The sequence below is a fragment of the Neofelis nebulosa genome, chromosome 2, assembly GCF_028018385.1.
Source record: "Neofelis nebulosa isolate mNeoNeb1 chromosome 2, mNeoNeb1.pri, whole genome shotgun sequence".
In the NCBI taxonomy this organism is placed as follows: Eukaryota; Metazoa; Chordata; class Mammalia; order Carnivora; family Felidae; genus Neofelis; species Neofelis nebulosa.
In genome coordinates, this window is record NC_080783.1 from 124,892,255 (window position 1) to 124,906,556 (window position 14,302).

The 14,302-nt window shown below is 39.5% G+C and overlaps 1 protein-coding gene across 15 annotated transcripts in view; it reads left to right on the forward strand.

The window, feature by feature from the left end:
- The first annotated feature begins 1,599 nt into the window (after nucleotides 1-1,599).
- Nucleotides 1,600-14,302, forward strand: part of PHTF1 (putative homeodomain transcription factor 1) — a 90,899-nt gene continuing 78,196 nt past the window's right edge. For 13 of the 15 annotated variants that reach the window (XR_009257824.1, XR_009257825.1, XR_009257827.1 and 10 more), the window contains exons 1-3: nucleotides 1,600-1,964; nucleotides 2,279-2,353; nucleotides 3,012-3,068. Coding sequence is in view for 4 of the 15 variants with exons in the window: in XM_058716167.1 (XP_058572150.1) it covers nucleotides 2,309-2,353; nucleotides 3,012-3,068 (102 nt within the window). In the remaining 11 variants the exon portion in view is untranslated. Of the gene's footprint in view, nucleotides 1,965-2,278; nucleotides 2,354-2,731; nucleotides 2,777-3,011; nucleotides 3,069-14,302 lie in introns of those variants that run through there. The other 2 variants (XM_058716172.1, XM_058716173.1) reach the window with 1 other exon arrangement.

Consider the following 14,302-nt stretch of genomic DNA (forward strand, 5'->3'; position numbering starts at 1 on the left):
CAGTAAGTGCTGTGGGCCATTTAATATTCACAGCCTTTAGTGTTTACTAGGTAGATAACAAATACAGGTGAGAAAACAGGCTTGTTAGGTTGAATAAATTGCCGAAGATCACACAGTGCTTTAATTGGAACAGGGATTTGAATGCAGTTCTTGGTTTAAAGCCTATGCAGTGTTCAGTGGCAGTCTTAGCACTGAAAAGTTTGTAAGATGATTTGCCCCTTCCTACTATTTCCTAATGCAACTTCAGTTCTTTCATGAATCCCCCAAAAAGTCTCTGTGTGCTGAGCAACGAAGTAAAATGTTTTTGTTATTAATGTAATTTAGGACTTAAATATTTAGATAAAGATGACTTTCTCATTTGTCACTTTTTTTTTTTTTTTTTTAAGTTGGCCATTTGTTCCGAAACCCAGCAGAATTATGTTTAAGAAAGGGGGAACGCTGTCAGGAAACAAACCAGAAAGGGAACCACACAGCCTATGCGTGCCATATAAAAATCAAGCCTGGATGAAATAATTTTTAATTAGTTCTGTGGGAGTTACTTATACTTTTTAGTGGATTTTCCTTAGCAGTAGAATGGGATAACTTCACCTTACCCCGATTTAATAGGTAAGAAATGTTTGTAAAACATTTAGAACCTCACTTCTCAGGCTTTCTGAAGTGGTAGCTGATGTGACCATTATCTGTCATTAGCTTTACCTGACTCTGCTGGGGCAAGCAAGGACACTGCTTCACGTGGGGTGGGAACGGCCGTTAGGGGTCAGTGTTCCACTAATGGCCAAAAAGCCCTGCACTATAGAGGAGGAAAGCAGCTCAAAACCTTAGGAAGGTATCCTTAAATACTCCTTTTAGCGCGCAGCCATTCCTTTCTCCTGACCCCTATCAGCCTGCTCGAACTCTTAGCCTAGACACAGTTCTTCCCGCCGCCACCCTCCCCTACCCTAATTTGGGAAACGTGCCCTGGAACTGCGCCAAGCCTTGGCCCTCCTCTTCCCTCAGTCTCGAGCACCCGCAAAGTTTAAATCTCAGAGCTGCTGAGAGTTAAGGGTGACGAGCAGCCCACCGCGCCCTTCGTCCGAGGACGGCGTAAATGCAAGAAAACTGCGTTCATCCAGCCCAGACTGAGAACCTATGTGCCAGGCTCCTGCCAGGCTCCAACCGCACTGAGCCCACAGCCCTTTAGGGAAGACTGACAGTAAATAATGGAGCACAAAGAAACCCGTAAGACAAAGAGAAGTGTTACAAAGGAATGAACGGGCAGCTCTTAGGACATCTGGATCGACCTCCTTCAGGTCGACGTCTGGGCAAGTCGTTTCTCAGGAAGTGACCTGAAGCGTGATCTGAGGGTCGTGTGGCTCCCCAGCCCCTGCGTCCGGGAGCCCGGCGGAGGCCCCGGGGGCCAGGCCCGGGCGGGGGCGGAGCCACTTTCGAGCAAAACCCGGAAAGCGGAAGCCGCTGCGGGGCCGCACCGTGGTCTACGGCGCTGCCCTCGCCCAGCTCGCGGCCGGCTGAGTCACGGCCCGCCCGCCAGCCGGGCCTCGCAGGACGCCCGCCCGCCCCGCAGCGGCTGCCTCCCGCGCCGGGGTGGGGGGGGGTGCCGGGCGCCGAGCCTCCGGCCGTTGCCGCAGCCCCTGGCGGCCAGCGAAGCCCTCCTTCACGTCTCATCCCCGTCCTTTCCCAGTTGATTCCTGGCTTATTTGGGGGTCGGTCCGGTGACCCTGAAGGCCGCGCTTGGAGGGCGCCGGGGCTGCGGCAGCAGACTGCCCTCCTCCCGGCGCGGGCGGCCGGCTGCCCCCGAGGCCCGCGTGGCCGCTGCGGTCTCCATGGTAACGGCCGCGCCGGCGTCTCCGCCTCGGGGGGAAGATGCGGCCTGCGGCGCCCGCCGCCTCTCCCCCGGCCTCATGGCGGGCCCGGGGCCACTGAGGAGGAAGGTCCCGGCCGCCGGACTGCGGGGCAGCGGGCCCCAGGTGAGAGCCGGACGCCGGGGAGCGGAGGAGGGGGTGCGGGCCAACTCCAGCCACCTGCCCTCCCATCCCCTCCCCTCCCCTGCAGCCTTGAACACACTCGCTCCAAATATCGCAGAGACGCTTCTCCCGGCGCCACTGCACCAGAGGTTTTTGGTTTGCTTCTGTTTTTGTCTTTTTTTCCTGGCAACCAGCCGGAGAAGGAGACAGTCAGCAGCTCATGGAGACGCCGAGAGAAGCGATTTTTGAGTTCTATCCAAACTGGGAGAGTACCTTTCAGCAACCGGACTCACCGACTGCTTTTCCTTCGTTTTCAGTGAAATCCCATTCTCTGGCTGGAGACACAGATGGCCTCAAATGAGAGAGATGCTATATCGTGGTACCAAAAGAAGGTAATATCAACCTTTTTTCTTTTTTAATTTGTAAAGCAGACTTCCTGCAAAATGCCCCCGCCAAGAATCCCCCGTTAGCTTTCCCTAAGCTCGGTAGTGCCGGCAATTCCTGCACGGTGTCTCTCTCTCAACATCAACGGACAAACCGAGGCGCAAGGTCATTAGGTCTTTTAGGCTCTGTTCCCGGTCCCCGAGTAGGACTCTCAAGGCCCCTCCCTTCTCCAGGCCGCATACACCGTGCCCCAGCAACGCTCTGAAAGTTTGCTTCTGATCAAACTGCTGTGTTTTTTTTAGACGTGAAACTTGTATCTTCACAGCTCAGATTGGTACTGGCAACAGTCTTACTGAGCTGTCCGTTACCTTTTTATTCCTCTCTAGTTTCCCTACTGATGTTTTCCTTAAGAAGTGGAAATATCTTGTAAGGTAATGCTTAATTTGAAATATTTTGGACAGTACTTTTTAACTTACTTTTCGATCCAGCTACTTTAGACTTTTGAGTGCAACAGTCCTTTAAATAACTTACTCTAACCTCTGAGAAGCATAAACATTCCCCAGATACTGTATTATTGATGCTTAGTAGTTTCGTGACTTTTGTGACATTTGACCTAAATAACAGGATTTCCTTTGCATCATTCAAATAGCCTGCTCCCTATTTCAGATTGGAGCATATGATCAGCAGATATGGGAAAAGTCAATCGAACAGACTCAGATTAAGGTAAATTGATTTCTTTGATTCTAGCTTTGTTTTACTGAATTAATGTGGAGAGTGGTTTGCACTTTTTATAAAATCTGCACTTATCCACCAGGTCTGGCATTCTTTATTCTTTGAAGTCTATAAGGAAGACAAAACACTGCAAGCAGAATGATAAATGACAGTTGACATTTGACCTCAATATCAGCGAAATAGGAGTGTGGTTGGTCTGTGATGAATTAGAAAGCAAATGTCCCCTACAAAGGGGGCTGTGGCTGCTTAACTCTGGTCAGTTTTATTCTGTGGCAGTGCAGGCCAAACTGCCAGAGCCTCAGGAAGATGCTTTTTTTTTCAGAGCATCTTCCCTCCCCCCTGCCTTTCCGCCTCCTCCTCCACTTCCTCTTCCACCGCCTTCTCCCTCTTCTTCTTCCTTTCTTTCTCCTTTTTCTCTTCCCGTGCAAGCCACATCACATCCATTTGTGGCCTGAATCACTTTTTCAATTACCGGTTTAGAGTGTGGTCTTAAGTTTTTCAGGTTCTTAAACTTTTTTCTACCCTGCTCTTAGAACTGAGCAGATTCATGGGGTTATTTCATGTTAACCAACCAAAAACTGATGTGTGATTCAGAATGCCAGTTTATTAACTTATAATAGGGGAGGGGAGGGTTAAATAATCTAATGCTCCAGAGTCAGGGTTGTGGTGTCAGTATGTCCTGGGACAGGTGGGAGCTTGGTGCAAATTAGTCATGGGAGGGTTGCTTGGTAGCCAAATGTTATTGAATAGTCTTGAGAGATGTGGAAAAGCCTAAAGACCATCCCAGCCCCTAAAAGAATGTCTCTCCCTATTGACTTTAATACTTAGATCTACAGATTCAGGGTCTTACTTCCTTGGAAAGTGCTCAATAATGGCTGGCAGATTCTTCTTTTTGGACCTTGCTATTTTAAACATTTGTTGCAGATCCTTTATTAACACTTAAAAAAATACATGTATGTGTGGGTGTAATACAATTTAATAGTTTTGTTTATCTATAAGTCACATTGATTGGCCTGGGATGTTTAAATCTCTGGTGAAATACATTTAACCAACACTTGTAGGGTGCATAACAGGCCAGTCAACTACAAAGCTGTTAGAACTACATGGTACATGGCAAACTTTTACAGTTTTGTGCTGTCCTTGATTTTTTTTTTTTTTTATATATTAAAGGGACATGGGGAAGGATGAATAAACTCCCACATTATATTTTGTAACTCTCTAAAATCCTGGCCTGTTAGTCTTTTGTGAGTTGCTGTAAAGTACTGATAGTAAGATGTAATGAAAAGAGCACAGAACTGGGAGTGAGATCCTCTTTTAGTGATCTCTAGCCTTGTGATCTTGAACAGCGCTGTAGTGTCTCTGGGTTTTGGTTTCTGTATCATTAAAAAGATTTTATTGACTGCCTTCCCCTACCCAACTAAAGATTTTCTCAACTCTCATTTCCGTGCCATTTTATGCAGACCTTCCTTTTAGCATACCAAATCAAAAGTATTTGTTAACCTGTGCATCTTCATAGGCTTCAAAGCAGGAATTGTGTTTGCATCCCATTTTTAGAACCTCTTGATTCTTACTAGGACCTCAGTATCTGTTGCTCAGTTTAATTAACGCTATCTATTATATGTTTTTATTCCTTGTTCTGTCACAAGGTAATCTACCTAACAACTCCTTAATGTATACTTTTAATTTAGCAGCAGTGGAAAGGATCAAATTAAAGACAACTCTAAAAATTTACTAAGCTAATGTACCAACATGTTCTAGGCTTTGAGAGTACAGTCAACAAGATATATATGAATTTCACAGTCTAGTGGTGGTGGGAGAAGAGCCAAGGTATCTTTTCAAATATGTTTTAGTCTCAGACAAAAATGGACCAAAATATAGGACACAAAGTATTTAATGCAATTTAAAAATAGATTACACAAATATAAATATTTTTGACAAAAGAATTAAAAAAAGAAAATTAAATAATATTAACATCAGATCACAGTACAATAAAATTAGAAATTACACAATACAAGTATAATTCAAGAGGCAAGAATGTACAATAGGGAAAAGGCAGTCTCTTCAACAAATGGTCTGGGAAAACTGAACAGCTACATGCAAAAGAATGAAATTGGACTATTTTCTTATACACAAAAATGAACTCAAAATGCAATAAAGACGTGAATGTGAGACCTGAGAACGTAAGACTCCTAGAAGAAAACATAGCCAGTAATTTCTTTGGCATTGCCCTTAGAAATTCTAGACCTGTCTCCTCAGGCAAGGGAAACAAAAACAAATTTAAACGATTGAATCAACATCAAAATAAAAGACTTTTTTTTTTTTTTTTTTAATTTTTTTTTAACGTTTATTTACTTTTGAGACAGAGAGAGAGGATGAACGGGGGAGGGTCAGAGAGAGAGAGGGAGACACAGAATCTGAAACAGGCTCCAGGCTCTGAGCTGTCAGCATAGAGCCCGACGCAGGGCTCAAACTCACGAGCCGTGAGATCATGACCTGAGCCGAAGTCGGAGCCACCCAGGCGCCCCAAAATAAAAGACTTTTACACAGCAAAGGAAATCATCAACAAAACAAAAAGGCAATCTGCTCAATGGGAGAAGATATTTGCAAATGATCTATCCAATAGGAGTTAACGTCCAAAGAACTCTTACAAGTCAAGACCAAAGAAGCAAATAATTGATTAAAAATGGGCAGAGGATCTGAAAAGACACTTTTCCAAAGAGGACATAAAAGTGGCCAACAGAAGCTTAACATTTCACCAGGAAAATGCAAATCCAAACCACAGTGAGATACCACCTCACACCAGTCAGAATGGCTAAAATAAAAAACACAAGACCCAGCAAGTACTGATGAAGATATGGAGAAAAAGGAACCTCGTTCACTGTTGATAGGAATGTAAATTGGTGTGGCCACTGTGGAAAACAGTATGCAGGTTGCTCAAAAAATTAAAAATAGAATCACTACATAATCCAGTAATTTCACTACTGGGTATTTACCCAAAGAAAACAAAAACATTAATTTGAAAAATTGCATGCACCCTTGTGTTTATTGAAGCACCACTGACAATAGCCAAGATATAGAAGCAACCTAAATGTCCATCAATAGATGAATGGATTATATATATATAACATATATATATAGTGGATGGTCCAAGGTGGATGGACCTGGAGAGTATAATGCCAAGTGAAATGAGTCAGAAAAAGAAAGACAAATACCGCATGATTTCACTCATGTGGATTTTAGGAAACAAAGAAAAAAGGAGACCAAAGAGACTCTTAAATACAGAGAACAAACTGGTAGTTGCCAGAGGGGAGGTGGGTGGCAGATGGGTGAAATAGATCAAGGGGATTAAGAGGATGCTTAGTGTGATAAGTAACATACAGAATTGTTGAATCATTACATTGTAACCTGAAACTGTATGTTAATTATACCTCAATATAAAAGTAGTAAAACAGATTAAAAGGTTATTACCACTGAAAAGAGAAAAATTTGCAAATGTGGGAACATGGCAATAAAAATAGTGATTATTTCAGTTAAAAAAAACTTCAAAATTATAGAAGATGTAGATTTAAAAAAATCTTAACTTGGGTTATGAAAAGTGTATGAACTCTTCCGCAAACGTTTTCTGAGCTACTGTGTTTAAGGATTTTGCTAGGTGCTGAGCATAAGAGGAAAAGTACTTATGAACAGAAGTATAGTATTTGTTTAAGAGAAGAGCAAGTAGCCCTATCTGATTGGAGTATAAGGTATATAGATGAGATGATAGGCCATAAATCAGTTTGGAGCTGACGTGAATGCTTTACTAAGAAATTTTCATACTATTCTGTAGAAAACGGAAACTTTTTCATGGTTTTCCAAGAGAGGAGCCACATCGTGTTTGTGTTTTTGAAGAATAGACATTACAACAAAATCTATGGAATGTTTCTGAAGTAATACTTGATAAAATTATATCACTCTAAAAATGTATATATGAACAAAAAAATGTCTAGATTGACTAGGAAGAGTTATAGAGATTCAAGTTAAAATATGAAGAATCTAGAGAAACAAAACAGTAATTCCAAGAAGGGAAAGAAATACCAAAAGTAAAACTAAGGCAGTCATTACGTATTCTTCAATTGCTAAATATTTGTTGAGCACCTACCTACCATATGTCAGGTAGTAGACTAGGTGCTAATGTCTACATAATGATGAGCAAAAACACTCAGTGTTTTTCTTTGCATGGAGCTTAAAGTGGGAGAGGAACAATAAAAATCCTCTTAGTGAATAAAAATTCGTAATAAATGCTAAGAAGGACAGCTGTTCTTTACAAACTATTATACTTACGGGAAATGGACTTAGTCAAGGTGGTCAGAGAAGCCTTCGCTAAGGAATTGATACTTCAAATGAGATCTGAAGGATGAATAGCAATTAATTAAGTCAAGAACAGATATACTACAGAAACCTACAGAAACTCTTTCAGAACAGGAGGAAGTACACTTCCCAAGTCATTTTATGAGCCCGGTATTATCCTGATTCTAAAGCCAGACAAAGACATCACAAGAAAATTCATTGTGAACGTAGGTGTGAAATATTTAAGAAAAGACTAGCAAACCAAAGTCAACAACATATAAAATGGACTGTCTACTGGGACCAAGTGGGGTTTATCCTAGGAATGAACATTGGTTTAACATTTGAAAATAAATTAATATACCATATTAATTGAATAAAGGACAAAACTGCATGATCTCATTAGAGACAGAAAAAGCATTGGACAGAATTTAATGCCCATTAACAATAAACTAGAAATAAAAAGTAATTTCCTCTAAAAAAAAAAAAAAAAAAAAAGTAATTTGCTCCTAAAATCAGGAACAAAGCAAGGAAGTCTGCTCTCACCACAGCTATTTAACATTGCTAACCAGTGCTGTAAGGGAAGGAAAAGAAATAAAAAGCATTGAGATAGAAAAGAAAAAGAGAATTGCCTTCATTCCTGATATGTTCCCATATTTAGAAAATCCTAAGGCACCTACCAAAAATTACTAACATTAGCAAATGAGTATAGCAAGGTCTTCAGAATCCAGGTCAATAAACAGAAGTCCTATGTATTTTTAAAAACCAGCAATGACTAATTCAAAAGTGAAATTAAGAAAAGGATTCATTCAAATAGCTAAAAAAGAATACAGTACTTAGGAATAAGTTTAACATAGAAAGTATAAGACCTGTCCACTGAAAACTACAAAACATTGCTAAGAGAAATTAAAGATCTAAATAAATAGAGTAACATTTCACGTTCATGATCTGAAAGACTCAATATTGTTAAGCTTACTGTTAAGGTGGCAATTCTCTGCAAATGCGTCTACAGATTCAATATAATCCTTTCAAAATTCCAATAGCCTTTTTTTTCTTTTTGGTAGAAATTGATGAGCTAAGTCTAAAATCGATAAAGAATGCAGAGGTCTTAGAATATTCAAAACAAGTTTAAAAATAGGAAAGACTTGGAGTACTTACATTACTGGATCTCAAAATTTACTATAAAGCTATAGTAATCCAGGAAATATAGTATTGGCACGAGTAATAGATCAATGCAACAGGATAGAGTATCTAGAAATAAATCCTTATGGTTGTGATAAGTTGGTTTTTGACAAAGATGCCAAAGCATTTCAAGGGAGAAATGATAGTGTTGTCAACAAATTGCACTGGAACAATTGGATATCCACATGTATAAAAATGAGCTTTGATTTTTACCTCACATCACACACAAAAACCAATTAAAATGGACCATACATTTAACTGTAAAAACTAAAGTATAGATTTTCTAGAAGAAAAGATAGAAGATCTTTGTGACCTTGGAATAGGACAGATTTCTTAAAAACATATCTATAAAGGAAAGATTGATAAGTTGGGCTTCATAAAAATTTTAAATTTATCTTCAGAATATCCCACTGAAAAATGAAAGCGAGCCATATGCTGGGAGAAAATATTATACACATATATAATGTGTGTGTGTGTGTGTGTATATAATACAGTGTTTGTATAATATATAAAGAACTCTTACAACTCAGTAAGAAAACTACAACTCAACAAAAAACCCAATATAAAAATGGGCAAAATACTTGAGTAGATATTTCACCAGAGAAAGCATATGAATGGTTAATGAGCACAAGAAAAGATGCTCAACATTATTGGTCATTAGGGAAGTACAGATTAAAACCATAGGGAGATACTGCCATTAACTTGTTAGACTGGCATGCAGGAATTAGAATGCTTGTACAATGCTGGTGGAAATGGAAAGTGGAAAGTAGCTTGGTGGTTTCTTAAAAAATTAAACCTATACTTCACATATGACCTAGCATTTCCATTTCCACTCCTGGGGATCTATCCAGGAAAAATAAAAACGAGCACATGCAAATGTTCATAGCAGTACTGTTCATAATCGCCAAAAACTAGAAAAAAGTCCAAATGTCTATCAATTGGTAGGTGGATAAACAAATGTGTTATATCTATGCAATGGGATACAACTCAGTTAAAACTATTAATATAGGGAAGCCTGCGTGGCTCAGTTGGTTAAGTGTCATGGTTTGTGAGATCGAGCCCAGTGTAGGATTCTGTGCTATCAGTGCAGAGCCTCCTTAGGATTCTCTCTCTCCCTCTCTCTCAGTGCCTCTCCCCTGCTCACACACTCATGTGTGCATATGTGTTCTTTCTCTCTCTCTGTCTCTCTCTCAAAATAAACAAACCCCCAAAACTATTAATACATGTTACAACATAGATGAACCTCAAAAATGTTATGCTATGTGAAAGGAACCAGACACAAAAGACTATATATTGTGTAATTCAGTTTATGTGAAATTTCTACAAAAGGCAAATCTATAGATTAGAAAGCATATTAGTGGTTGCCTGTGGCTGGGGGATAGGAACAGAGACTTATTGCCATTCTTGCTTTTGAGTTGATGGAAATGTTCTTAAGCTTGAATGTGATGATAGTTGCACAACTATATAAATACACTAGAAATCTAAGTTCGTTAATTACTAAAACTACACACCTAAAAATGGGTGAGTTTTATAATATGTGAATTATATCTCAATATAGCTATTTTCTTAAGTCACACCAATAGAAAAAAATAGGAGAAATCATAATGTTATACACAAGAATTTCATACATATTCCCAATGACAATTGTCTTCTAAAATTTCTTAATTGGGAGAATATATTGAATTTAAGGTCTAACATTATTTTCAAATGTGATGAAGCTCACCTTAGTCACTCCCGTATCCCTTGGGATATATTTGCTAAGATGAGCATTCTAATTAATATTGTTTTTTCTTTTTATTTATTTTTTATTTAAAAATTAAAAAAAAATTTAATGTTTATTTTTTAGAGAGAGAGAGAGAGATAGTGCATATGTGCATACAAGTGGGGGAGGGGCAGAGAGAAAGGGAGATGCAATTCGAAATAGGCTCCAGGCTCTGAGCTGTCAGCACAGAGTCCCACAAGGGGCTTGAACCCATGAACTGTGAAGTCATGACCTGAGCTGAAGTCGGACGCTTAACTGACTGAGCCACCCAGGTGCACTTTTTTTTTTTTTTAATGTTTATTTATTTTTGACAGAGAAAGAGAGAGAGACAGAGCATGAGTGGGGGAGGGGCAGAGAGAGAGAGAGAGACACAGAATCCGAAACAGGCTCCAGCCTCTGAGCTGTCAGCACAGAGCCTGACGCGGGGCTCGAACTCACAGACCGCGAGATCATGACCTGAGCCGAGGTCAGACACTCAACCGACTGAGCCACCCAGGCACCCCCAGGTGCACTTATTTAAAAATTTTTTTTAAGTTTTAATTTAAATTCTATTTAGTTAACATATATAATATTAGTTTCAGGTGTACAGTATAGTGACTCAACACTTTCATACATCATCCAGTGCTCATCACAAGCACCCTCCTTAATCCCTGATTTAACCCATCCCCTCACCCACCTCCCCACTGGTAACCATCAGTTTGTTCTGTATAGTTAAGAGTCTATTTCTTGGTTTATCTCTCTCTTTCTTTTTTTTCCCCTTTGTTCATCTGTTTTGTTTTCTTAAAGTCCACATGACTTCATGACTACCATGAAATCATATGGTATTTGTCTTTCTTTGACATATTTCACTTAGCATAATATTCTCTAGCTCCATCAATGTTGTTGCAAATAACAAGATTTCATTCTTTTATAGGGCTGAGTAATATTCCATTGTATATATATACACACATATGCCACATCTTCTTTATCCATTCATCAGTTGATGGACACTTGGGCTGTTTCCATGATTTGGCTATTGTACGTAATGCTACTATAAATACCAGGGTGCATGTATCTCTTTGCATTATTTTTTTTTTATTTAAAAAAATTTTTTTTAATGTTTATTTTTGAGACAGAGAGAGACAGAGTGCAAGCAGGAGAAGGGTAGAGAGAGAGGGAGACACAGAATCTGAAGCAGGCTCCAGGCTCTGAGCTGTCAGCACAGAGCCTGACACGGGGCACGAACCCGTGAACTGCGAGATCATGACCTGAGCCGAAGTCGGATGCTTTAACCGACTGAGCCACCCAGGTGCCCCTGCGTTATTATTTTATTCTTTGATTTTTTTTCCTAATTAATATTAGAATAATGAAACTCAGTGTTTGAAAATGATATGATTTTATACCTAGAATATTTTTTATTTTTATGCCTACAAAATTTTAAAAGGCTAATAATCATAAACACAAAAGTGACTTCAACTGTGTTTGTAATGTTTTATTTCTTAAGCTGGATGGTAGGGACATGACAGATGAGATTCCTCATTGAAGATGATGATTTAAATATGTGCCTTGATCCCCATCTGATTTCTTCTGAAATCCCTCTAAAATTACAATGAATAAGGGGCACCTGGGTGGCTCAGTCAGTTAAGGGCCCAACTTCAGCTCAGGTCACGATCTCATGGTTCATGGGTTCGAGCTCTGCGTCGGGCTCTGTGCTGACAGCGCGGAGCCTGGAGCCTCCTTCAGAGGTTCTCTGCGTCTCCCCTGCTTGTATTCTGTCTCTCTCTCAAAAATAAACAAACATTAAAAAATTTTTTTTTTTTAAATTACAATGAATAAGAAAAAGATATCAGCCCTCAAGGTTTAAAAGAATGGGAAAGAAGACTATAAGTCAGAGCTATTAACACAATTTTGAAAGTTGGAAAGTGAAGAAAGTAAAAATGTGTCTGTAATAGGGAATGCCAGTAGGAAACGAGTGAGCTTTCTGTTGAAAACTCCTCTATTTAATTTCTAAAAGACTTAGGAATTAATGAGGTGGAACTGGATTGTTTGAGCTTATTTATAAGTGTCAGTCGATCTGTCCCCAGATCATTTTCCTTATTCTACATGGTCACGTAGATACCCTTATCTTCCCCTGACAGAAGGTTGGATTGAAGCTTGCTTTCTGGAGAGGCTGAGCCAGAGAAGTTCTGGATTCTGGAACACCAGACACAAAGTTAGAGTGGTGTGAAATACTGCACTAATAATGGAGATTAAGTAGAAATCTGGTGGCCAGGTTTATAATCTCCAACAGAAGATTGGACATTGCCTTTTGCAGAAACTGGCCAGCTAAGAAGACCTAAACATACTGGAAATGAAATGGCTGTTTATGGTGAGGCCTGCTGTTTAACAAGCTTCACCCTTTGCACACTGAGCTCACATTCAGCATGTTAGTGCCTCACTTTTTTTTTTTTAATGTTTATTTATTTTTGAGAGAGAGAGAAAAAGAGAAAGAGAACAGGAGGGGTAGAGACAGAGGGAGACAGAAGATCCAAAGCAGGCTCTGTGCTGAGAGTGGACAGCCTGATGCAGGACTTGAACCCACAAACCTCAAGATCATGACCTGAACTGAAGTTGGATGCTTAACTGACTGAGCCCCCCAGGCGTCCGTTACTTTTAAATGTAAAGGGATAGTTGAAGATCATCAAATATTTGAGACCTAAAGAAAAAGAAGGAAAGAGATAAAAGAAATGACAAAGGAATCATAAGAATGCTATTTTTAAAGATATAATTAATATATATAAAGAACTGTATACTTTAAAAAAAAGAAAAAGAAAAAGAAAAAATGGACTGAGGATGAAAAAGTAAGAGAACCAGAAAGCAAAAGTAACCAATAAGTTTAGTAGAAAAGTTGGAAGGTAAGGTTGCAGCTATTTCTCTGAAAAATTATACAAAAAAAACAAAAAACAAGGAAAAAGACAACAGAGGGGAGCCTGGGTGGCTTAGTTAAGCATCTGACTTCATCTCACATCATGATCTAGCAGTTTGTGAGTTTGAGCCCCAATCGGGCTCTTTGCTGACAACTTGGAACCTGGAACCTGCTTCAGATTCTGTGTCTCCCTCTCTCTGCCCCTCTCCCACTCATACTCTTTCTCTCTCTATCTCTAAAATAAATAAATGTTAAAAAAATTAAAAAAAAAAAAGAAAAAATAGGAAAGTGAGTACAGTTCATAATGGAAGCCTGACAGCTAATAGATGTTCCAGAAAAAAGGAAAGACATGGAGGGGAAGAAATTATCAAATAAATAATACCTTTCCCAGAACTTAAATACACACATTTCCAAATTGGAAGGATTTTTAAAAATATCTATATTAGTTATAGGTGTATTACACACTGACGTTTGTATACATTATAAAATGCACCATGATAAGTGCAGTTAGCATTTGTCACCATAAAAGTATGATATTCTTGACTGTATTCACTATGCTGTACTTGACATCCCCGGGACTTACTCGTTTTATAACTGGAAGTTTGTACCTTTTAATCCCCCTCACCTGTTTTGCCCAGCCCCAATCCTCCTTTCCTCTGGCAACCCCCATTTATCCTCTGTATTTGTAAGTCTCTTTCTGTAATTTGTTTGTCCATTTGTTCTTTAGATTCTACACGTAAGTGAAGTCATGTATTTCTCTTTGTCTGACTTAACTGCACTTAGCTCTAGGTCCATCCGTGTTGCCCTAAATGGCAGTATTTCATTCTTTTTTTTTTTTTTATGGCTCACTAATATTCCATTGTATGTATTTACTATATCTTTATTCATTCAGCTATCAGTGGACACTTAGGTTGCTTCCATATCTAGGCTGTTCTCAGTAACACTGTAGCAAACATAGGGTTGCATATATCTTTTTTTGAATTAGTGTTTTTGTTTTCTCCAGGTATACACCCAGAAATAGAATTGCTGGATTGGATGGAATTTCTCCTAAGTTTCTGAGGAGCCTCTATACTG